General features: G+C 41.7%; 1 protein-coding gene across 1 annotated transcript; it reads left to right on the top strand.

Annotated features, from left to right (window-relative positions):
• Positions 1-396: 396 nt before the first annotated feature.
• On the top strand, positions 397-13,757 carry GPR26 (G protein-coupled receptor 26; the record flags this gene model as incomplete). Its single annotated transcript, XM_082764270.1, has 3 exons — positions 397-1,094; positions 6,660-6,773; positions 13,526-13,757. Exons 1-3 carry the CDS (start codon positions 427-429, stop codon positions 13,755-13,757), a joined length of 1,014 nt encoding a protein of 337 aa, XP_082620396.1. The 5' UTR covers positions 397-426.
• Positions 13,758-14,448: the final 691 nt, after the last annotated feature.

The raw sequence follows: 14,448 nt of genomic DNA, 5'->3' as shown, positions 1-14,448 counted from the left end.
GCAAGAGCAAGAGAGAGAGAGAAAGCAAGGGAGAAAGAGAGCACAATTCACTCGGTGAATTGCTTGCAAGCTTTGGGCTGATAATTAGGGATCTCAGGAGAGCAGTTTCTCAGAATAACCTGCTCGCCTTCAAATGGACCGAGTGGAGACAGTGGTTCAGTCCTGCTGATATTTTTTAAGCCCTCCTCACAGTTTGATGGGCATTCCCAGCGCTTTTGTGCACGTCTCGGAGAGCGTTGACGTGGAAAGGAGCAGCGAGGAGGGGGAGGTTGGAGAAAAAAACTGCAGCTCTTCTAAAAATACGGAGGGCATGCAAGAGTGCGAGCAGGCTGGGGAGGAGGGCGAGGTGAGAGTGCCTCGCGCCATGGTCCCCGGGTGCCGGCGCGGCGCAGTTTTGGAGATGTCCCTCCTGTGACTGGACGCACCATGAGCATCTGGGAGGTGATCCTGGCTTTCGTGGTGGTGGTGCTGATGCTCGTGGCCCTGCTGGCCAACGTGCTGGTGCTGATGTGCTTCCTGTACAGCGCTGACATCCGCAAGCAGGTCCCGGGATTGTTCATCCTCAACCTCACCTTCTGCAACCTGTTGATGACCGTTTCGAACATGCCCCTGACCTTGGCTGGGATCATTTACAAGAGTCAACCAGGAGGAGATCAGATCTGCCACATTGTGGGCTTCCTGGAGACTTTCCTCACCACGAACTCCATGCTGAGCATGGCAGCTTTGAGCATTGACAGGTGGATTGCTGTGGTCTTCCCTCTAAGTTATCACTCCAAAATGAGGTACAGAGATGCTGCTCTCATACTGAGCTACACGTGGCTGCACTCGGTGTCGTTCCCGATAGTGGCAGCTTCTCTCTCCTGGGTGGGTTTCCATCACCTCTATGCCTCCTGCACCCTGTACAATAAGAGACCAGAGGATAGGACACAGTTTGTGATTTTCACTGGGGTCTTTCACACCCTCAGCTTCCTCCTCTCCCTTATAGTCCTGTGTTTCACATATCTAAAAGTGCTGAAGGTGGCACGGTTTCACTGTAAGCGGATTGACGTGATCACTATGCAGACCCTGGTGCTGCTTGTGGACATCCATCCCAGGTAAGGTGCCTGTGAGAGCAGCAGGTGAGACTTTGTTGCAGAGGAAGCAAGGACTGGGTTCGGTGTTATGTTAAGTACAGTCTGATCGGTATCACAGCGGGGGATCGGGAGGGGAAGAAAACAAGCATCCCTGCTGGTTTCTGTTCTGCATGCTTCTTTGTACTTGTGTTCATTTTTGGGGTTGCAAAAACAACTCTTCTTTGTTATTTTTAGGAGCTTGTTTTGAGAGGGAGAGCAAAGAAACAGGCTGTTTTACCTGGGCATGCATTTCCCTTCGAGGCAATGGTCAGATCACTGCCCCTTGTCTCAGAAGGTGGATTTAGTGACTGATTTGTGGGTTTGGGCACTGTCAGCCCCAAATGCTGCTGAATCTCACTGAGAGGGGGCACATGTCCCTCCACTTGGAGCTGGAAGGGAAGGGAGTCTGGGGCACTGTGTGCTGCTCCTCTGCCCAGCTCTGTCTGTATTGCTGTGCCCTCTGTAACCTTATATTTTCTGAAGGCAGAATTGTAAGAGAATAGCATCTGCAAAATGCATATGCTTGAATGCCTGTATTTAAATCCAGCTGAGAGAGACTTCAGTAGCAATGTTAATATGACAAGCGAGGGATGTATAAAGTTCATTGCTAATGAGAGTCCGTAAGCAAGGAAATTGTTAGGAGAAAAGTCTCCAGGGGCTGGGAGAATAATGGGCTTACAGGCAAGCACCAAACAGACATGAAAATGTGTTGGAAAGCTGTGCAAGAGTCACATCAGAGATTATACACAAACTGTAAATCCTGTACGAATAGGATGTGCCTGGATCTGGAAGGGAAGCAGATTTCACTGGAGAAGGGAGGGTGGGAGCTCGTTACGAGCTCCCTGGCTCGTTAAGGAGAACTGAGCTGTAAAGCTGAAAGAGAGAAATCCTTGCTGGATGGAAGCCCCAGGGCGGTGCTGGGCAGGAAGAGGTCCTGGCGAGGAGCCGGGTAGGTGCCTGGTGCACAGGAGTTGGTGTGCAGTGTGTTTGTGCCATCATTCTGCTCACGGGAATCAGAGAGGGTAAAACAGAGAGGGTTGAAGCAGGCATGGCTGGAAGGACGTGGGATTGGACTGCTGAGAACGGACCAGCCAGAGTGACCCACCTGGTGATTTGAGAAATGAACCCACGGAGCTGGGGTAGGGTGGAGAGGGATGGGGGCTGATGGATCAGAATAACCGGGTTAGGGCTGAGAGGCTCCCAGGGGCTGGGGCAGATGGGTTAAGAACCATCTCTGACTGGGACAAGGTGGCAAAGCCAGTGGATGAGCTCTGGGCAGGGGAAAGCGGGGGCACTGGTCACAGTGTGGAGAGAAATGGGCCTGGTTTGCTCAGAGTTTGGTTTTGGGGAGGAGCGTGTCTGGAGGGGGTGATTGGAAAGGAAAGGGTTTGATGGATTTGCCTGGAAAAGAAGGGAGAAATTGGTTTGGCTACACAGAGTGACAGAGTGGCTGTGAGGGATGCATGCGCTACTTGGGAGACAGTCAGAGACCGAATCTTAAAAGTTCAGACTGTCTCTGTCACAGGCTGAAGGGAAGAGAAATGTGTTTCAGCGAAGTGCTAGCAGCTGCCAGCACAGTGAGGTGTCTGATACGGGGGAAGAAATCTGGCTGGAAGCGAGGAAGACAAGAGCAGATAAAGAGGGCAGCCCCACGGCAGACATCCCTCCTGCCCCCCCTCTGCTTTGTCCTTTGCTCTGCAGGCTGGAGGCAAACACCAGCTCCCTCCATCCTCAGCCAGCTGGGAGCTGAGCTGCAGGACTGAGAGCACATGTGGCTGTCCTCAGAATAAGGTCACAGTTTGGGGATTCCTAAGCCCAAGGCAAATAAGTCTGAAAGGATCAGTGCAGGCCAGCGCTGTGCCAGAGGAACAGAAACACTTGCTGAAAGTTCTCCAGGGAAGCTGTCTGATCTGTCTCTTGACCAAGAATGTGGAACAGGACTTTGGGTGAGTCCTGGTCCTGCTTTTGAGAAACACATATATAAATCTTCCCTTATCCACCAAGTCACGCAGAGGAAAAACCACCCTTCTACCCCACGTGCTGTCTGGTTGCTAAACCATACCTCAATTGATCTTGATTTCTGCACAGGCTTTGAGTGGCCTCTCCCAGGGCAGAGCTGCGAACGCACCAGGGCTGTTTGAAATAGCAATCGTTACACCTAATGCTTCAAGTATGGCTGGATTGCACAGAAAAGAGGCAAAAATCTCAATGGTATTTCTCCTCCTCTGCATTTTCTCTGGTCTGAGTTAACTTGAGGGTGTTCCTGCATTTTGTAATCACATCACTGAAGGGCAGGTTCAGTGGGGCTGTGGACGTTAGACCTTTCTTTGGAGGAGACAGAGTTATACAGGCACTTTGCTGTGAGTAACCTCTATTTACTAACTGCTATTTAGCTCTTACACCAGGCTATTCTCTAAGAAAAGGGAGTTTTAAGTTAATCCTTAGACCGCAGGGATGATGGCTGATTTTAACCCATGGTGGTGTTGTTGCCTGAGGAGGTGACAGCTGCTGCAGCTGACAGAGTCAAACCTTGGATTGCCTTCCCAAGCGTGAGAGCTACACAAAGGCTTTTCACAAAGTGATGTTCCTAAAACTCTAACAAAGGCATAATTTGAGTTATATAAGTGGTATATATAAAGGGATGATTAATATTTGCTATGGTACCTAACAGTATAGACATGGGTGCTGTGAGGTTGAACATGAGGGAACAAAGTTTGTAATCCCAGTTTCACCTACCCTGACGTTTCTGGCTTTTTGCATGATCTAGTTTCACTGCTGAGAAATGTGTATGGACAATTCTCTGCTCCCTGTGACTCAGAATCCACCCGCAAGGGGGTCTAGCGACAGGCATCGTGACAGATGGCTTTACTACCTGTGATTTGGAAAGACACAAGTGATCTTCTGAAGACCATTTGAGAAGAGTACAAAGGAATCCTCTAAATACCACATAAAATCGTGTGAATGTTTAGGGCACATGTCCTTTCAAGTTAGCTCAGGCATTTTTACTGGGTACTGCTTTCTCTTGACTTTGTTCCTAAAACTGATTTATCTGAGTTATAGTGAGTGGCTTGGGCAAGAATCCACTTAATTGCTTAACTTATGTATTTCTTAACCCAAATTATCTATACTAACTTTTTGGTGTATTCAGCTCTTAAAGATACTAGATCTTAAGGTCCAGTGTCTCATAAAGTTTGTTTAGAATACCAAACCTTTGAAGGGATATATCTCAGATTTTCCAGGATATTAAAATCTTTAAATAAAAGCTAAGTCAACTACCCAGTTCTGTTACCAGTGTCACTACTGGAACCTGTGTATATATTTTTATCTTACTGCACACAACAGCATACAAAAGCAAAATATCCATTTGAACACATTCTCTGTTTGAAGGATTGAGATAAAATACCACATCACAAAGGTAGGTATTTATTAGCTACATCTGGAAAGGCTGATCAAAAGCAATTGGTTGAAGTCTTCAGGACTTTTCACATCATGCATGAGCACCAGAAATCAAAGACAGCTTTGCATGTGTCAAATAAAATGTGAAGAAATATAACTGGTAAAACTTCTAGAAACAAAAATTATAATGCCCTCCTCCCCAGTACAGCACCCTAATTGAACCAACTTTGGAGTTTTCTTTTTCTATACCAGCATGTTCCTGGGATAACATGAATTTAATAACACCGGTCTTAAGTGAAGCTATTGAACCTCTCAGATTGGCTGTTTGCACCTAAAAATATTCCAGCTCTTGCAGAACTCAAAGCATATCATAGGTTCCCTTGAAAAGGTAGGTTTTTTTTTTCTTCTCAGCTGTCACTTCGAGCTGCAAATAACTCAGACATAGAACATGTAACACTTTTAGATGTGTTTTAATTCTACTTAGGCATATTCTTCGTAAGGAAATTCATTATTTCAAGGAGAACGAACTTTTTCCCCAGTATTTTGTTCACTTTGCCAGTTACCATGCTGCTCTGAGGGCTTGATAAGACCAGAAATAAAATGGATATATAAAAAAAAAAAAAATATATATTTTTTTCTTTAGCCCAATAGAAAGGTAACATAGCAACTACCTGCCACAGAGAGCAGCAAAGCACACTGAGATTCTCAGGACACAACGCATACTTAGATGATTAAACATTTAATTACAACAAATAATGTAAGGGTATGGTCATAAACCCCACAGCTATTAAAATACGCGTGTGGAACCGGGCACTGAGTCACCGATTACAAATTTACAATAAAAGCAGAGGGAGACCAACCCCACGCAATTACAATGTGCAGCACGTGGGCCAGATCGCTCACTTCTCCCAAGACATGTGGTTGCTTTGCCCCAAGACCTGCACAATAAACCACCACATAGTGCTGTTATATGCCTAGAGAGGGATTTTGGCATGCAGCCTGGCTTTATTTTTGTCCTTCTCCAAAGGAAGTGTGCTGGCTGATGCACTAGTTCAGGTAGGGGGGGTTCTGGCAGATACAACCAGTGCCTCCCATTCTCACCTGGTCAACTATTTCCTTGTTCCCATCCCTGGGATTCATGCAGCCAGCACAGAAGTTGCCCAAACAGGTAGAGGAGGATGGACTTTCATGTTATCAGTCTCAGGAAGCCAATGTACTAATCTCAGAGTGGTGTTCTTGCAGTGGAAGGGTGGGCTCAGATCGTGGGTACCCCATGATCCTATTGCCCTGCCTGCACCCTGAGGGGCTTTGCAGCTCTCTGGCACCCTGTTGTGACCACCATCAGGAAGCTCAAATGAGAAAACTCATGTCCTAAAATGCCACAGGTAGGAAAGAGCAGGGCATGACTAATTTGTACATTTGATCTGAAACAAGGCAGGTAGTTTGATCTGTGGAGTCAGAACATCACAGTTCTTCAGATTTGTTGCATAATTCCCAGCTTTGCAAAGCACTTAGTCCGTGCAGGATCTGTCATAAGATTTATGGCCACACAGTTCACAGTTATGGGATGTAATGATTTCTCTAATGTTGGGCTGAATGTTTAGAGGGTGTTTTTCCTGTTACAATTTTATTATGTTTTGCTGCTTATCTCACTGGGCAGTTCCTCCTATCTGTGATATTGTCATTTGAATTGCTATTTCTAGGAAAGCAGCATGTTGCCTACCCCACTCTGGATATCTTCCAAATCTCTGAATATCATGAGGCAAACTCCAGCCTGCATACACAGCTTACAGTAATTCAGAAAGGAGTTGCAGCTGAATTCAAGGCTGAATTCCACCAACTTGTCTATATATGAATAGATATAAGGGGTGTGTGTAAATGTTTATATATATATATAAATATATATATATATATATATATATAAAAGTATATACCTGCATTTCCCCATAATTATTTTTGAAGGGTAAAATCATATAAAGGATTGATACTCAGTTTTGTCCTATAGAAACATGCTATTGTATATATGTGAATACAGCACTTGCTGGAAAGCACTTAGTGGAAAGATTGATTTCAATCATTCCAGAAGTATAGCCATTAAAGTCTGCTACCTGATATTATGATTCATGTTCTTGTTTGTGTTGAATGTCACAGTGTAAGAGAGCGTTGTCTGGAAGAACAAAAGAGACGGAGGCAACGAGCAACAAAGAAAATAAGTACCTTTATCGGTACTTTTATACTCTGTTTTGCACCTTATGTTATCACAAGGTAAGTGGGAACCTATGCAGTGAAAAATACTGTGGAGATGAACTCAAGTTGGAAAAGCAGTGCACTCTGAACTAGAAATTGATTCTAGTCTCCTGTGAAAATTCTGTGCAGAATTTCAACTCCTATGACAGAGGCTGTATTTACTGAGCTAACAAAACTATATAGAATATTATAGCACTTACCTGATATAATCCTGCTACAACCTGTGGGCCAAGCCCTGTTTGGTCAGCCAAGTCAATGTATTGGTTGCATGGGAGTGATTTAGGAGTTCAGTCCACAGAGGCCCATAGATGTTGTAGTTATTTTGAGACCAACTCTGCTACTCTTCAGATTACCTCATTAGCCCAACGGGGTGATCCACAAGATAAGGCACTTGTCTGAATAGGTCGGGATGTAAAAGCCTGCTCAAACAAGATCCAGCTGAGGTGACAACACAGTCCACAGACAACCCATAGGTTTTTGTTTGGACCAAGTTCTTGATCATATACATTAAATATCAAAGCTGTCCTGGATTACAGCTAAAAAAGTTCTTGTGATTTATGGTCAGGTGTCCTTATTTATCTACTAGTTTATCATTGGAAATGGCTCCTGTGGGAAACACTCTTATGAAACAAAAATATGAAAGAGGGTGTATATCTGAAGAAGTGTTATGAAGTTATTAGAAATAAATTTACAACTTGTGCTTATTAAGACTCTGGAAAAACTGAAATATTGCTATGCAGAACAGAAAAAAAGTATTTCTGAAACATCACCTATTTAGATATTATCGGACAGAAATTTTGGGGGATGACTTCAGTCAAATTCAGATTGACCAAAAAAAAGTAAAACAACACAATCCTTGAAAAAGCTGAATTAAGACTCAGTATAAGCAATTATACTAATTATATTACACAGCAAAACCAATTTTTCCACCTCAATATAATATCATGATTTTCTATGTCTAACCAAACAATTCACAAAAGGTCTTGTAGTCTCTGTAGAAAGGCAAACCAGCACACCACAGTCATTTTATGTTTATGATAATAATAGCTAATTTATTTGTGCTAATAATTTGTAAAAATGTTTCAAATACATTTATAGCAGTGTTATCATATATTTCTTCACTTCTACTTAGCAGGGGCAAGAAGACACTCCATGCTCTGTGCACTAAAATTGCATGAAAATATTTATAATAATAATAGGCACTTAGCCTTAATTCTCAGGCTATAAGATATTAGAGTATTTGTCATTGCAAGTAGTTAAGTTTAATTTTATATTGGGTCTCTGAACTTAATGAGAATCATCGCAATCATCGAATAGCTCACAGCTCAGTCCTGAGTGGCAGCGAGTGCTTGAGCCAGGGCTGTCAGAAGTATTTCTGTGCTCTTCACATCTCAGCCCAGTATTCAGGCACCATCTGCCCCCTTACTCTTAGTTCTGAGTCATCCTAATTTGTGTCGTCATAGTCCTGAAGTGCAGAAGAGGGATTAAAAAAAATCCCCAAACTATCTGTTTTAATCTTTACAAGGCTCACTTAAATGTTCACCCAAGTCTTCATTCCATTAAAGACTAATAGCTTTTCCACGGGCAGTAACTACAAGACTTAAGACATAAGGTCCAAAATGCACAAAGATGTTTTTCAACAAAGGAAAAGACTTGTGCAATGGTCAGACATAAGAAGTAAGGGCTATCACTTTATTGGCCTTTTCATCTCTAACTGATCTAAAGGAATTACTGCATGACAGGCTAAATGGAATTCCCTGTTTAGCTACCTGAATCTTCCTGGGACCATGCTGCATGGATGGGTATTCCAGGATGCATGTTACTGTGCCTCCCTGCGCCTCCTGTGTATGGCTGAAATGCAGAAGTCAGGGGAAGAATAGGTTTAATTATGCAAGCAAGTATTATTTTTTGGACTATGTCCAGAGCGTTTTGCACTTCACAAGACAGAGGCAATCAGTCACTTTTCAAGGCAGTAAACAGAAGGTAACTGATGAAGTGTATTGTTCAGCACTGCTTGTAGACAGCAGACTCTAATTGGCAGAACACTTTAAACATGCTCTGAAGTACTTTATGAATTAAGGCCTCAAAGCAGCTAATCACCAGGTTTCGCTATAATATTTCTGCTTCCCCACTAAAAACCACCAGCTGTCTGCTGCAGTCCCACAAGCCAACAAGGAAGCCATGCCTATGGCCCCAGTCAGACAAATTCTTCTCTGGGTCAGAGTCTTTCAGATTACATTAAGGTAAAAATCAGATTAGCTACCCCTTTTATCAGGAAAACACCCTTTTAATTACTTCAGTAGCTGACCTTAAGTAGTATATCTATACAACCTCATTCTTCTTGATTCCATGTTCCAAAGTAGCAGTATGACATATACAATACAGGGTAGTACATCTTTATAGGCATAGCTTGTTGCTTGGTTTGGAAAAATGCTATTAGTACACATCTCTCTTTTTTTTTTTTTTTTTTTTTGCTATATTTATCATTACGTGATTGAACAATATTGTTCAAAACCTGTTTTCGCTAAGGAGCTTTTTCATAAGAAAGATTAAAATAAGTCATACCAATTTCTAATATTCATGTCCAACTCCAGGCATTTCAGACAAATACAGAACTTTGCTCATGTAATTTAATAAGTGCTGTCTATGTGTGAGGAAATTGGCCCTAAATTAAAAATCCTGAAGTAATATCAGAAAGAAGTTTGCAATCCCAAACCCTCAGGTTAAGGAGGAGGATTGAATTTCTCTTGTATAATCTCTGGGGATCAGGGGATAAACAAACCATGTTTTTTTTTTACACTGGTTGACTGCCCTCTGCATACAAATCCTGCTTGGACAGACAAACAAGCAAACCCACAGAGGAGTTCTGAGTTATGTTCTTGTTCATGTATATTAAATGCATGCTTTTCCTATACAATCTTAGGCTGACATATTTGAAGACAGTGGCCTTAAAGGCTCCCTCAAGAGCTACAGCTGACATGAGGTAAAGAGATTTTCCTTCTGCATGAGAAATCTGCTGGCACAAGCTGGCCAGCGCTGCTCCCTATCATCACATCTCTGCTGCCAGCTGGTTCCCACAGCTCTGGAGAGCAGCAATGACTAAGAGCAACAGTTTACAAGAGCTGAAGGTCCACAAGTTACACTACTTCCTTAACAGAAGCTGTCTGGTTGTAATATATGTTCCACTTATGAGGCAAAACTGGCTAGGCTTTTTCCACTAGCAAGACAGGATACATAAGATTCAGTCTACTAAACAATAAAGTAAAATAAGCATAAAAGTCAAACTAAAACTGATGTTTGGCTTATTCATACCATTAACACAAAATAAATGACTAAGGTTAAATTCTGTTACTATGAGACTTCTATGAAAAACAAAAACCAGAATTAGTAACAAATATAAGTGTTAGAAGTATACGCTTAAAGAGTTGATCTAACTTCCACAATTTGGGCCAAGAGAATAAATTTCTTGTAAGAAGATCAGTTCATCTACCAGCTCCAAAATGAAGTGCGACTTGTTTTACTCCAAAACAACCAGACATTTTAGCTTGTTTGAGGCTCTCTGGCCTATTCAGACTTTTCTTTGTAATTCAGTTTTTTTCAAGTTTAGGCAATGCACAAGAGAGATGCTGCCATTATTATACTAGCCAGCTGGACCTATACACATTCAGTAAAATATTTTACTAAAATGATTAACTGCACATGTTGATAAAACATTTGCATTGTGTATTCCACTGCATAAGAGATCAAGGTCTTACACATCAAGGTAACATTCTTGTTTGTTTACTGAAAGTGAAATAAAATAATTGGATAGCCACTTGACACCAAGTGCTCTACAGAAATATATTTCTAAAATATTGACAAAGTATCACAGCAAAATGGTTTATAGCTTTGAAGTACAGGTATTATCAGACAGTAAAAGCGTGGCTTATGAAAGCAAGTAGGGGAATTATGTAGACAATACTGTAGAATTTAATTTACAGGTTGATCTGAAATATTAATGCTCCTTCACTGAAAATATCTTCCTGGCTGAGATGTTTCATGAAACCCTTTCAAAGGCAATAAGTTATATGATAGTCTTTACAAGAATGACATTTAATTGTTTCTACATGAAATGAAATTGCATATCTTGGGGGTAGTCTGCATTTGTTGCTAGATATCATAGAATAGCTTGGGTTAAAAGGGACCTGAGAAACCACCCAATTCCAATTCCCCTGCCATGGGCAGGGATGCTACCCACTAGACCAGGTTGCTCAAAGTCCCATCCAGCCTGGCCTTGAAGCTCTAGGGATGGGGCATCCACAGCTTCTCTGGACAACCTGTGCCAGTGCCTCATCACCATCATAGTAAAGGATTTCTTCCTAACATCTAATCTAACTCTCCCCCTCTTTTAGTTTAAAAACATTCTCCCTTGTCATATCATTATCTGCTCAAGTACATCTGCAAATATACTATGAAAAATAACACACAGAAAATGCAAAATATAAAAATATCAAGGACACTTAAGGAAATAATTTGAGGAAATATTAAAGATTCTATTGATAAAAGTGTAGCCTTTTAATTGATCAGTCACTGAAAGCAGAATTAGTAGGTCTAGGCTTACAACCATCAGGTGCCTATTTGATATATTTACATGGAGATTGCTAACGACTCGTAGAACTGAGTGACAGAAGCTCAGATACAAATTTATCATACATTGGTCATTCGAGGCATCCACTGAATTTAATTAAGCTTAATCAAATTTACATTCGTAAAACATTTGACAAAGTAAATCAACAGGATTTAATTCAACACAGTAAAATTCAAAATGCAAGGAAGAAGCCATCAGATATGTGAGGAACAGAAAGAATAAGAATGGCTCAATGTAAATTACAAAGTAAATATGAACTAGATTAATTTCCAAACAGTCAAATCTCATTTTAGAGCATACTAACATGGGTGTCATAGCTACATTTTGTTAAACAGGTGAATATACACCAGAAGAGACCCCCAGGAGCTTGAGTAGAAGAAAATTTTGTCTGAATTTGGATCCTACTTTGTATGAAGGACATCAGCCAGTAATTACAAGGAGAGGCTGAAGGATCAGCATTTAGGTAGTCAAGACAAAAGGAGAGAAATGGTACAGGTGGCAGTTTGGTATCTCAGAGCAGCTTACAGTGATAAGCTGTGCCAAACAACACCAGTGGAAGGGCAAGAGCAGTTCTCAAGTATTTTCATATCATATAGTCTAGTCACCTCAAATGTCTCATGTGGCTGTAAGCCCATAACTTGATAGTTATTTGAGTTCCTCTTTTCACATACATAATACTTTCAGCCTTTGTGTCCACTGAAGTTTGTACGATCTCCCTGGAGAATAGCACAAGACCAGCTGCAGCACATTTCTGGAATGGCCATTCATCTCAGTAAAATGTATAAAGAATCCCAAAATAATTTGTTCTTTGATAATAGGACACATCGATGTAAAGATGCTATTTGTGACAGGATGATACTTCTGTTTAAAACCTGTTATCAGTGACTGATGTTTAATTATTGGACAGTGAAATCAAGAGAGTATAAAATGAATTGTCAAACCTTGACTTCAGTAAACATCCTTATGTCATGTTTCCATCAAATTATTCATTTAATATAGCTTAGGCTTCCATGGCATGTCATTGAAATGTATGCAAATGGATACTAAAGAGGTTCTCAGAAATCATTTCAAAATGAAAAAGAAGAGGTCCTTATAGGTAAGAATTTGCAAGAGCAGAAGTACTTATAACAGTATCTAACTAAGAACCCCTGAGTATTGGGATGTTTTGAGCACTACTGACATACTGAAGTGGAAGGTTTGTTTTACAAAGTTCACTTAAATCATAAATTGCTTTGCCTGACTTTCTATCCCAGAGTGCATTGGATGCTATTTTTATACATATTGTTTTTCTACAACAAAACACACAGGTTATATTGGGTAATGTCACCACCCCTAAAAGCATCTCTGAACAAATGGACCCCACTTCTAATCGAAGCGAAGTACAAAATGATCAAATTGCTAGCATGCAGCACACACAACTGTTCTCAGAATTAGAATTATTAATACCATATCACTGACTAAAGCCCCATCACTGGCAGCAGACCCATAGTGCTAAGCCTAGCACAAATACTTGAGAAGAAACAGTATTTTAGCCAGGGAATTTGCAGTGTAGGCAAACCAGAATGGAGAGAGAAGACAGAAGCTCCTAGTCAGTGATGCAACAAATTCAAGCTCTTTAGTCCCACTTTCATGCTCAAACAACTGGACCACACCATCTGCCAGTGCTATTTTAAATAACAAAATGTATGGAAAGTTCATGGAATGCAAATAAAATGAGTGAGGGGGAAAAAATCCTCATCTCTAAACTGCTTGAAATACACTGTTGGCATTTCTGCTGCAAGAATCACACTTCAGAATGTTCCTTGGAAATGGTCCTTTGTCTGAAGAAACATTAGCAAGTGTTTTCCAGGCAGGTTTAAGAACACCTGCTGCTGAAGATAGTTTTCAGCAAAGATCTTATTTTCCATTGCATAATGGGGCTGTCCAGCAGCACATGTACCCTTTAGAATTGTCGTCCCCTAGAAAAGTCAATAGTTTCTCATCAGCCCTCCCTTTAAATAGGCTGTTTTGAAGTCTGCCTCATACCCTGCTGGGTGGGAGAGGAATGCAAGGGTGAGGGGTAGGTGTCATTAGTTTATAGCTGTGCTGTTACCTCATCCATTTAATATGAATATTCACTCTTTCAACCTTCCTGTTTCCACAGACTTGTTGAATTGTCCTCTGTGGTCCCCATCAATTCCCACTGGGGAATCATTTCCAAGTGCTTAGCTTACAGCAAAGTTGTTTCAGACCCTTTTGTGTACTCTTTGCTACGTAACCAGTACAAGAAGACATGGAAGGACATCATAAACAAGATCCTCAAAAGAAGCTCCATCAACTCCTCTGCCCTCACGAGTGAGTCGCACAACCGGAATATATTGCAACTGAACGAATGAGGAGCCTGGTATGGGATCTTCAAGAACCATAAAGTGATATATGGAAAACAAAAGTAACTGGCCTAACCCTAGTAGCTATCCTCAGCTGTCAAGGTTTTGGGAGGCAGCCACAGAGGCTGGTTGAAGCCCATGTCCCTCCCGCAGCCCCTGTAACACCTATGGGAGGCAGGCTGCTTGGTGCCTCCTGCCCACAACTACAAGCGTGCTATTGATAAGTGGTCCTGCAGGCTTTGCGGGTACAAATCTCCCATTGATTTTCATCAGCAGTTACACCTACATACAGGGTGAAAAGCTTGTCCTTCGTGGAAGGGCTCATGAGAGTAAAGGAAGCAGACTGGTGCGATCAAGAGATTATTTCAGAAAAGCCACACAGGGATACGTGTGTGGTGTTTTTCATGGGCTGCAGGTAAGGCTCACTCCAATCGAGCTGCCAATCTGGCTTTACTAAAACAACCCCAGTCTAGTTGCTCTTAAAAAGCTTAATAGCAAAATCTTTACCTGGATACTCATACAGTGCCCAGCATAGTTTTCAACCTCTTTTTAAACATATTATTTGAACAATTCTGTAGAACTGAATGGAGAGAAAGCCACTTTTGTAGTACACTGCAGGCTGGATTCGGCCATGTCTTCTAAGTAACTTTCACAGAAACCCATTATTTTCCTCCCCATTAAATTTCAGAACAGTAAAAAA

This window comes from Aythya marila (assembly GCF_965140915.1).
Source record: "Aythya marila genome assembly, chromosome: 7".
Lineage (NCBI taxonomy): Eukaryota > Metazoa > Chordata > Aves > Anseriformes > Anatidae > Aythya > Aythya marila.
This window is presented reverse-complemented; position numbering and strand designations above follow the sequence as displayed.